Source organism: Hippocampus zosterae, chromosome 5 (genome assembly GCF_025434085.1).
Source record: "Hippocampus zosterae strain Florida chromosome 5, ASM2543408v3, whole genome shotgun sequence".
NCBI lineage: Eukaryota > Metazoa > Chordata > Actinopteri > Syngnathiformes > Syngnathidae > Hippocampus > Hippocampus zosterae.
The window spans coordinates 306,322-316,676 of record NC_067455.1 but is presented as its reverse complement, the minus strand read 5'-3'; the positions used below and the strand labels follow the sequence as shown (position 1 = coordinate 316,676).

The window sequence follows — 10,355 nt, the reverse complement described above, 5'->3', positions numbered from 1 at the left end:
GCCGCGGAAGGAAAGTCCGCTCAAGTTTCACATTCCAATGACGCGTTGTTGCTTTCGCATCGTGCCCGAGGCAAGTATGGCAACTCTTGACTGATGAGTCACGTGGAAAAGACGCAAGCGACGCGGAGGAATTCGACGCGTTTCTCGCCATTGGACGCGTTTCTCTTCCGTCTTCCCGGCCGCCTTCCTCGACTGCGTGACGAGGACGCGACTCCGTTTCTCGTCTTCCAGTTCTGCTTTTCGGGGTTGTCTCGAGTACTTTTGTTCTTTCCCAAAAAACAACAAGAAGGAGAAGGAGAAGGTGGCGCGCTGACTCCTCCCACAAAGGCAAGGCTGAGACTCTCCGTGACGTTGACGGCAAGTGAAGCGACTGAATTCTTGTGTGGTTGGCTCATCTCGCCGCGAACAGGTGGCAAAGAAGAAACACTTGGCTCAGCTGCGCCTTTTGCGAACCGGCCTCACCTGTTTTTCCCCCTCCCCTCCCACCTTGCTTCCTTCCGGCTCTCCCTCCTCCCTCCTCGCTTTCGACTTGCCGCGACAAGCCTCGGGAAAGGTTCCCGTTCGACGAGTAGGAAGAAGGTCGCAGACGACGTCGCAGACTTCGGAGGACCGCGGAAGACCAAGTCGGACGCGATGGGTGAGTCGAGCCCACGCGCCGAGTCGACTTTTTTGCGGTTGTTTTGCGAGGAAGACGCGGGAGGGGGGCGCAGAGTTGGCGCCACCCCTGGCGGGGCCGTTAGGACACCGAAACCAAATCAAGGTTTCATCGGATTAGGATTTGTACACAACACATTGATGGATGACTCCTTTTGAAATCGGGCAGCTCTCAAAGTTTGTTGACTGATTGTTGAGTGAGTTGAAATCTCAAGGTGATGACACACACACGACCTTTTGGGATTTTAGCAAGGGGCACGCAAGTCGACGCACGCGATTTGTTTTCGCGCGTCACATCGAAGGACCCGGCCGGCCGGCCCCGGCCCCCAGGCCTCGACTTTGACACCGCCGCGCCAACAGACTGAAATATCAAATGGCCGCCTGCCAATGTGTAGTCTATCATTTAGCACGTTTTTTAAAAATATAACTGCAAGTCGTGGAGGTCCATTTGGCATTCATCTTCACATTTGCCTCGAAATTTCACGGCGACTATGTACGTATGATTCATCGGGCGTCCGTAAAGATTGGAAGGATTGCGCCCCCCCCCCCCCCCCCCCCCCCCCGTTGTGCCGCAGAGGTTCTGGTGCTGATCAACTTTGAGGGCACCATGGGGGACGAGATGACGGTGCGAATGGGGGACGTGGTGAAGAACGTCACCAAGGCCGGCGAGGACGGCTGGCTGGAGGGCGAGCTGCGAGGCAAGCGAGGCATCTTCCCCGCCAACTTTGTCAAGGTCCGTTGAGCGGCGAGAGGTGGCCACAGGCGGCCCGCTCTGCCTTTGCTCACGCCTTTCCTTTCCAGGAGGTGCCCGTTTACTTGACGGGGAACAGCAAGCGGGAGCCCAGAAGCATCCGAACAAGTACGCGACCGGGTCCCGGGGGAAATCGGCCGCGCCGGTGCCCTCTAAACTTTGCTCTCCCCAGCCAAGAGGATGAAACAAGCCAGGACGTGCGAGGTGGTGTTTGCCTACAGCCCCGTCAACGAGGACGAGCTGCCGTTGCTCGTCGGCGAGACGGTGGAAATCCTCAGCGAGGTGAGCTTTGGCAACGGCGCCGCAGGGGAAGGCGCCGGAGTTTGCTCCGTCGAGAGTCACCGTCTGGGCACGGCGACTCGCTTTCCTGCGACGCGAGCGGGCTGACGCCTCGGCTGGTCGGACGCTTTTGTGACGCGCTCGCTGCCTCTTCAACACTCTAGATTGAAGACGGATGGTGGATGGGCATCAAAAATGGCAGGGTGGGGGCCTTCCCGTCCAACTTTGTCCGAGAGATCTTCGTCGCCCCCAAAGGTGCGTCCGCCGATCCTGGCGAAAATGGGACTCGTTGTTCTCCATTGTCTCGCGGAAGACAAAAGTGCCAAGAAATTGGCCCAAATCGGGCCAAGGGCCCCCCTGTGCTCTCCAGGCCGTTTATTTGGCTCCGAAGCGGCAGCCATTGTCAGCCAATTTCCCCGTCCGACCGTCCGTCCGTCCCCTGACAAAGTCGGACTGGGAAATGAGCTCCAAAAATGGCGGTCCAGTTGCCTACAGCATCTGATGTGGGCACAGGAGGAATAGACACCAAAAAGAGGGCGGGGCAGTCCCCCCGCCCCCCCAAAAAAATCTAACAAACAGTTGAGGAGGTTTCCCGAAGATGTCTCTGATTTAGCTGATTTTGTCTGGCCAGACGGCAAACACAACGAGAGCAAGGCCAGACCCAAGCTGAGCGACGCGGTCTTCAGTAAAGAGGTGGAGTCCCTCCCGCCCGCCGTCGCTGATGCCAGACGCGGCGTGGCCACGGCGTCCATGATGCTCTTTTTTGGCTCTTTTCTAGATCTCTCAGAGAGCCACGGTGCGCAGCAAAGTCAAAAACGGTAAGTGAGGCCCGTGCGGGTGCTGCCACTTCTCACGTCAAGGGGGAGGCCACCCCGAGAAAATGTTGGCTGGGGCCCCGCCGGGCGAGACGCTTCATGTTGCGTTCGGTTGGGGGGGATTGCTCAGGCTGACGAGGGATCGCGGCTCCGGGTCGACTTTCCCTTGAAGCGATTAGCCGACGGCGTTTCAGAAAGCAGACGGACGGCTCTTGTTCGCAAGTGCCCGGTGAAAATTCCACCACTGCATTTGTGGCGATACGCCGATTTGTCAATGTTGACTTTGAGAGCTGAGGGGTTTTCCCAGCGGGACGCCGGCGTGCAGACATCTTGCTGGAGTTTCCGCAGCTGATAAGCACAACAAAGGTCATTCGTTGGAAGTCACTTGCGGTCTTTCCTCAGCGGTGGAGTGCTGTCAAGTCATGTTCGACTACAAGGCCAAAGCGGAGGACGAGCTGGATTTGAAGATCGGGGACGTGGTCGTCATCCTCAGAAAGGTTCCTCTTTGCTTTTGCGCCGCTCTGCTTCTTTGGCCCGCATTTGCCCACGCAAATGAGTCTTTGGGAAGGAGGGGGGGGGGTTCTTTTGGGCCGGGTGCCACTGTGCTGTGCGTCTGCAGGAAACGGAAGACGACGGCTGGTGGGAGGGCGAGCTCAACAACCGCTGCGGATTCTTCCCCGATAACTTTGTCATGGTCATCCCGCCCGTGGACGCTCTGAAGGTGAGCCGCCGCTCATCTCGATGGAAAGAGTGTGTACAGCCCCCACACCCCCTAAAAAGTGTGCGCTTGCTTTTTTTGTCTGCGTGTGTGTTCTCCAGGCCGGCGACAAGAGCCTCCCGCCGGCGCGTGCCCTCAACAAGGAAGCTTCAGGTACGCCCTTGACAAACTCTCTCCACGTGCCGGAAAGCGGCCCCCCCCAATCCCGTCCGCCTTCCGTAGGCAGTTGCGGCGCACTTTTTGCTTTCCTCTGAGGTGGCGAGCGAGCGAGGAAACTTGGAGGGGAGGGGAGGAGGCGGGCGCTTCTCGTCACCGCGGGGGACGCCGGCGGGGGTGTAGCTTGTCGTTGGGCTTGACGTGCGCTCAGCGAGTGGCTTCGCTTTGCTTCAGCTTGCGCGTTTACTCCTCCGTCACATGAGTTTGGGAAAAGATGGGCTGGGGGGCATCCGACTATATACTGCTGCCGCCGCCGCCGCCACTGCTTATCAATCCCGTAAGAGATGCGCACGCGTTTTCTAGAAAAAAGGGAAAGCCCGGTCATGGACAAGGTCGCCCCGACGAAAAGCAAAGGTAGGGTGGAAAGCGCGCTTGGCACACGCGCCGAGGCCGACCAAAACAGATTTGTTTCTTGTTGTTTCTTGGCAGATGACAAACCCGAGCTGAAGGATTTGCGCAGCCACCCGCCGACCAAAGTCAAGCTCCCCAGCATCAACAAACACGCCTCCGCTCAAGTCAAAGACAAAGTCGGCAAGGCTTTACCCAAGTGAGACGTTGCCCATGTCGAAAAAAAACAAAGAAAAACCAGTCGAAAGCCGCAAAAACTTGAAGCGTGATGGGTCGCCGGGCGGGCCTCCACGCGGCGTTTGGAAAAAGATGATCACGGCCATTTTCCTCTCGCAGAGCCGACGGCAAAGTGCCGCCATCCCCGCCCAAATCCCCCCAGGATAAAAACGCCGATGGTTTGGACGGGGCGGACCCGGACGGCGACAAGCTCAAGCACCCGACGGCCAACCGAGCCAAGCCCCCCGCCAGGAGACCCCCCTCGGGCGCCACCGTCGGAGCGCAGGTAGCGAAAAGAAAAAGCGCCGCTCAAGTGATGGAACGGCGAGTCTTCAGACGACGGCAAACGAGAAATTTGCTGAATTTTTGGGACAGAATGCCAACGACTCTGAAGCGGAAGTGACCAAGAAGGGCCAAAGCGGCTCGCCAAAGGTGCGACGACGTCCCAAGCGCCACGCCATTTCCAGCACAGCGCGCCGAAGGACCTTTTGATGACATTTGTTTTGCTTGCAGGCTGCGGAGCATCTCAAGGCGGACCCGCCGGCGAAGACGCCGCCCCCGCTGCGACCGACGCCTCCCCGGGCCCCGCCCGCCCACAAAGACGAGCCCACGCTGGAGGGCCTGCGGGCGGAAGTCAAGGAGCTGCGCGCGGCTCTGGAGCTCCTGCGGGCGCGACACGAGTGAGTGCCGCGTCCGAGTCCGCCGCGCCACAACCCCTTTCGGCCAATCCGTCGGCTCCTTTCCATTTCGGAAGTCGTCCTCTCGCGATCCGCACCTCCTTGTCATTCGCCGGTTCAAGACACCGGTGGGCGTCCCCCAAACCGGCGGCTAGCTAACGTCAGACTCCAAAGTCAACACGTAGCTTTGTGCGTGTGTGTTAGCGTGGGGTCGACTGGTATGTCCTCTGTAATGCGCATTTGTTGCAATGACTTGCACCAAAGAGGTTGCCGGTCCCGTCGTACCAGCAAAGGGCCGAGCAGGACTAAATGTTTCCGTGCGCACGTGTGTTTGATCAGACACGACATGCAGGAAGTGAAGGAGGAACTGCGGGCCGAGAGAAACAAACGACAGACGCTGCAGGTCAGACGAGCCCAGCTTCAAAACACCGCTCGGCCACCCTGTGTGTGTGTGTGTGTGTGTGTGTGTGTGTGTAATTCTTTTTTTTCCACGCAGGAAGAAGTCCACGTGTTGAGGATGAATCATTAATCTCAAAGTGCAACGGGTCACGCCGCAAGCCCCTGGACTGCACAAGGACCACATGAAACCTCGTGACGCGTCGCGCCATTAATTGATGCGTGCGCAAATGTGAAGGGCCAAACAAAGATACCTTTGTTCTGCCAGGCTTGCTCTCCTTTCTTTATTATTTGCCCCTTTTTTGTTGAAATAATCCACGAGAAGAGAATATGCACTGTGTGAGAATTTGGGGCGCGGGGGGATGATTCCATGCAAGTTGGGTCACATTGACTCTTGTGAGTAAGAAACACGCAGGAGGGTAAAAGCCAGTTTGACATCATCATTTCTATGGGCGTCCTGGCTTTTGTTGTATGACATGATGCAATTAGATAGCAATGCGGCTGAACAGACGAGAAAAAGTCTTGCTGCATTCTGTTCATAGTTTTCTTCTCCTTTGTCCAAGGATGCCATTCTCATAATCTCCACGTGGGGGAGCCATTGGGCTATTAAAAGATTCCGTGCTTTTTTTCCCCATTTAAATTAATCTCTTCTTTTATTATTGATAGTTTTAGCTGTCCCTTTATTGTTGTTTTTTTTCTTGTTTTGAAAGGCGCAGATCAATAAAATGTCTTTATGATGATGACAAACATGTTCCTCGTAACGGCAACAACGCGTGAAGCCAAAGTCTCCCTCCCCACTGCCGTTGTCGCGTCAGACGACCAGGTCGGTTACCGGAAGCTGTGTTGAATGCGCTTCAAAATAAGAGCGCAGCAGGAAGTGTTGCCGTGTTCGTTGCCTTAATCTTGCTGCCTTGGAGCCCAGTTTTGCCCAGTTTCACGATTTGCCTTCGCATACTAATACGAATAAACACCTGCCTACACCTTACAAACTAAGGAGGTGTAGTCAGAAATTACAGTTACATTTTATATGCACATGTAAAACTTTCTTTATAATAATCAGAAAGTGCATGACTATATTTTTCAATACCAATTACTTGTGAAAGTTTGTACAATCAATGGGATCAGTTGCAATGCATATATGTGAATGATAAAAGTAAATTGCACATTTTTTGAAGGAAATGTAAGGTGCTTCATGAAATGTTTTGTAAGAGATATGTTCATTAAATGTCAACACATGTTCTTGTGCTTCTTTATACACAAAAAAAGGAAAGGTATTGTATTGGTTGTTTATATATATATTGTATCATTTCATTGGTTCGGCCCACTTGACATCTACCGAGGCCGTATGTGGCCCACCATGTGAAATGAGTTTGACACCAGTGATGTATAGTAAGGCGTGTTTAGCAAAAAAAAAAAAAAACGACCATGTATAGTAAGGCGTTTTTAGCCGAAAAACCCGACCATGTATAGTAAGGCGTTTTTAGCTAAAAAAAATGACCATGTATAGTAAGGCGTTTTTAGCTAAAAAAAAACAACCATGTATAGTAAGACGTTTTTGGCCCGAAAAAAACGAAAGTAAGGCATTTTTGGTCCGAAAAAACCGACCATGTATAGTAAGGCGTTTTTAGCTAAAAAAACGACCATGTAAAGACATTTTTAGCCGAAAAAAACGACCATGTATAGTAAGGCGTTTTTAGCTAAAAAAACGACCATGTATAGTAAGGCGTTTTTGGCCCGAAAACGACATAGTATAGTAAGGCATTTTTGGTCCGAAAAAAAACGACCATGTATAGTAAGGCGTTTTTAGCCGAAAAAAAACGACCATGTATAGTAAGACGTTTTTGGCCCTAAAAAAAACGACCATGTATAGTAAGCTAAAAACGCCTTACTATACATGGTAATTTTTTTCGGCTAAAAACGCCTTACTATACATGGTCGTTTTTTTTTCGGACCAAAAAATGCCTTACTATACTATGTCGTTTTTTTCGGGCCAAAAACGCCTTACTACACATGGTCGTTTTTTTCGTCTAAAAACGCCTTACTATACATGGTCGTTTTTTTGGGGTCAAAAACGCCTTACTATACATGGTCGTTTTTTTCGTCTAAAAACGCCTTACTATACATGGTCGTTTTTTTCGTCTAAAAACGCCTAACTATACATGGTCGTTTTTTTCGGACCAAAAACGCCTTACTATACATGGTCGGTTTTTTTCGGACCAAAAATGCCTTACTATACTATGTCGTTTTCGGGCCAAAAACGCCTTACTATACATGGTCGTTTTTTTTCGGCTAAAAACGCCTTACTATACATGGTCGTTTTTTTCGTCTAAAAATGCCTTACTATACATGGTCATTTTTTTCGGACCAAAAACGCCTTACTATACATGGTCGTTTTTTTTCGGCTAAAAACGCCTTACTATACATGGTCGTTTTTTTCGTCTAAAAATGCCTTACTATACATGGTTACATGGTCGTTATTTTTTAGCTAAAAACGCCTTACTATACATGGTCGTTTTTTTCGGACCAAAAACGCCTTACTATACATGGTCGGTTTTTTTCGGACCAAAAATGCCTTACTATACTATGTCGTTTTCGGGCCAAAAACGCCTTACTATACATGGTTACATGGTCGTTATTTTTTAGCTAAAAACGCGTTACTATACATGGTCATTTTTTTGGGCTAAAAATGTCTTTACATGGTCGTTTTATTAGCTAAAAACGCCTTACTATACTATGTCATTTTTTTTTTAGCTAAAAACGCCTTACTATACATGGTCGTTTTTTTCGGGCAAAAAACGCCTTACTATAAGTAAGCTGCATCCCAATTTGGACTTTGTGTTCACTGTTGAATAAAGAAAAGTGCATTTTTCTATGTGGAGTTATATGTCAAGTTCACAAATTATGACAATAAACATATTTTTATCACAGTCGTGTTTTTTAATGTGGGTCACATATGGCTCATGAAAGATGTGGCTTGGTTGAGGTTGAATTCGGGCTGATATCAGGATCCCGTTCCCTGGTTAGGACCGGATATGGTTTTACAATGCGGCCCACATCATGGATGCCAGATGTGGGCCACTGCAGGACCGTCATTCATTGACGTATGTGGGCCGAGTGTACGTGTCGCGTCTGCCCCGGAGCTGGGCCAGACCGATTTTGCTGACTGGGTTGCTCCTCGGGAACCGATTCAGGGTCATGACTGAGGGGAGGGATTGAAGTGGATAGCCCACACGCTTTTACTTGTGTGGCTACGGTGGAAGGTCCATTTGGAGCCACCCCCACCCCGACCCCCTCCTTCTGAACCATCCCACCAGATGCGGGCGCTTCCTGTTCAGCGGCCGGCCGCGTACAAACGTTTTTCTCTCCCACAAGAGGTCCCGTTTTGTTTGTGGTTCGAGCCTGAGATTTTCTTCCAGGGATGCCTTTCCATTCCAAATAAGGCACGCGAGGCGAGGCTCCCTTGCAAATGAGGAACACGCTGCCAAATGTTTCTGCTGATAAATCCCTTTGCCCCCCGAGGCGGCATCTGCTATTGATTTGAGCGGAATGCTTTCATTTCCGCTTCGTTTTGACCTTCATTTCAGTACGCCCCGCCCCCCCAGCCCCACCCCCAGGCTAAGCGATAGGTTGGTGTTCTCACCGAGTCGTTTTCTTTGTTGCCGCGGCAGAACTTGGGCGACGGCCGTCCTACTCTCCGCTCAGCGCACAAACTGCTCCCAAAAAGTGAAGGACATGGACAGAGAATGTCCCCCCGCCCCCCCTTTCCCCAAACGCAAAGGGAGCTCGACCTCCAATTCAAGTCCACCTTGCACAGCTGCTGATTTGCACTTTAGCATTCACGGCTTTAGCGATGTTTTGTTCTTTTTCCTCCCCAGAAGGCGTTTGCTGAGAATATTTGGGGGGGGTTTAGCTTTCGAGGAGGCCGAAGCAATTTGAGCGGCATCGCGTTGAAACTCTGCGGCGTTTTTCCGAGCGCAGCACCCGACCTTTTTTTGGGGGGGTGTCGCGGACCAGCTGAGACAAGCTCAAGCATTTTTTCTTTTCTTTAGCCGCGGGACTGCAGACGGCACCAAATGCATCCAAGCAGACGCGGCGATGGTGCCGTCTTCCGCGATGCTCTCCGTGTTCGTTGCTTTGTCTCCATTCCGTCGTATCTCAAGCCAAAAGACGCGTTTTACGGGAGCGATTTTCGATCCCATCGGCCGACGGGCCAGCCGCCGGCGTTTTGGCGTCAAGGAAGTCTGCTGAAATGAGCAGAGACCCCAGCCAAAAAAAAAAAACTAGAAGTGGCGCTTTGCTGCCAACTTGCAGCACCTCCAAGTTGTGGCATTTTTGCCATCCAATGAGCAACCGTGATACGGCTCAGCCCCAATCTCCGCGCTGACTTTTTGGGGGGGGTGCGCATTTCAAGTCAACGAATCGGCGGCATACTTCAAATGCGCTCGGCTTCCCAACTCGGAGTCTCGGGGGGGGGGGCCCGGCACGCGTTAGTAGTAGCGCACTCTCCCGACGGTGGCCGTTCCCGATCCCAGGACGTCCGGCTGTCCGTTCCTCCAGATTTCCCGGATGATGCGTTCGCGCTCCTCCAGCCGCTGCGCCCTCTCCAGCTCCTCGGCCGAGGCGAACACGTCGCCCGCGCCGCCGTTCCCGGCGGGGATCTCGGTGGCGACGGCGAGCGGCGGGGGGGCCGCTTCCACGTCGTCCGCGTCGTCTTCCTCCCCGGCGCTTTCCCGCTCCTCCTCGTCCCGCGGTATTTTTTTCTCGGGCGCGGCGGCGGCGGCGGCCGTCCGGTGGCGCGGCTCGCAGGAGATGCGCATGACCAGCAAGCAGAGCGTCAGAAGCAGGCCGAAGCACACGCCCAGCACAAAGTAGAGGCCGAAGCTCTCCGGGTTGCCTGCGAAACACGGGCGGGAGGAGGCGCTTCAACGGAAACGTCGCAACGCGCTGCTACCGTTTGCTATCCCACCCGGCGGAAAATGCGAGCTCTGCTCAACGTTAGCTTGACTCAAGACTCGCTCGCCGGTGCCGAGTCAAGATTTCAAAGGAATCTCATCAAAAGAACTGCGCTGAGTCGGCTTAGTGATTTCCTCCCTTGATTTTCAGTTTTGATGCATTCCTTTCAGTTTTCAAAGTTTCATTCCAGCGCAGTAATGCTTAAGTGACGTTTTTCTCCTCTCACGAGGAGACGACGCAACTCACCCTTGATGTGCGCGTAAGCCGCCATACTGTTGCTCAGGAGATCCATTTGCTTCTTCTTCACGTCCATGGCGGCTTCTGCAACAGAT

General features: G+C 52.7%; 3 protein-coding genes across 3 annotated transcripts in view; 2 read left to right on the top strand and 1 right to left on the bottom strand.

Moving 5' to 3' along the window:
• map7d1a (MAP7 domain containing 1a) overlaps positions 1-10,355 on the top strand; it is a 98,041-nt gene that overhangs the window by 33,457 nt on the left and 54,229 nt on the right. The gene's annotated exons all lie outside the window — the stretch shown is intronic.
• On the top strand, positions 6-5,701 carry sh3d21 (SH3 domain containing 21). The gene is made up of 17 exons (XM_052065938.1): positions 6-637; positions 1,230-1,387; positions 1,456-1,513; positions 1,578-1,687; positions 1,849-1,939; positions 2,316-2,377; positions 2,463-2,502; positions 2,902-2,996; positions 3,119-3,220; positions 3,319-3,370; positions 3,737-3,787; positions 3,863-3,980; positions 4,118-4,283; positions 4,373-4,429; positions 4,511-4,677; positions 5,014-5,077; positions 5,171-5,701. Exons 1-17 carry the CDS (start codon positions 94-96, stop codon positions 5,201-5,203), a joined length of 1,968 nt encoding a protein of 655 aa, XP_051921898.1. The 5' UTR covers positions 6-93; the 3' UTR covers positions 5,204-5,701.
• eva1ba (eva-1 homolog Ba (C. elegans)) lies at positions 7,985-10,344 on the bottom strand. The gene is made up of 2 exons (XM_052066012.1): positions 10,270-10,344; positions 7,985-9,964 (listed from the first exon to the last, which is right to left on the bottom strand). Exons 1-2 carry the CDS (start codon positions 10,334-10,336, stop codon positions 9,558-9,560), a joined length of 474 nt encoding a protein of 157 aa, XP_051921972.1. The 5' UTR covers positions 10,337-10,344; the 3' UTR covers positions 7,985-9,557.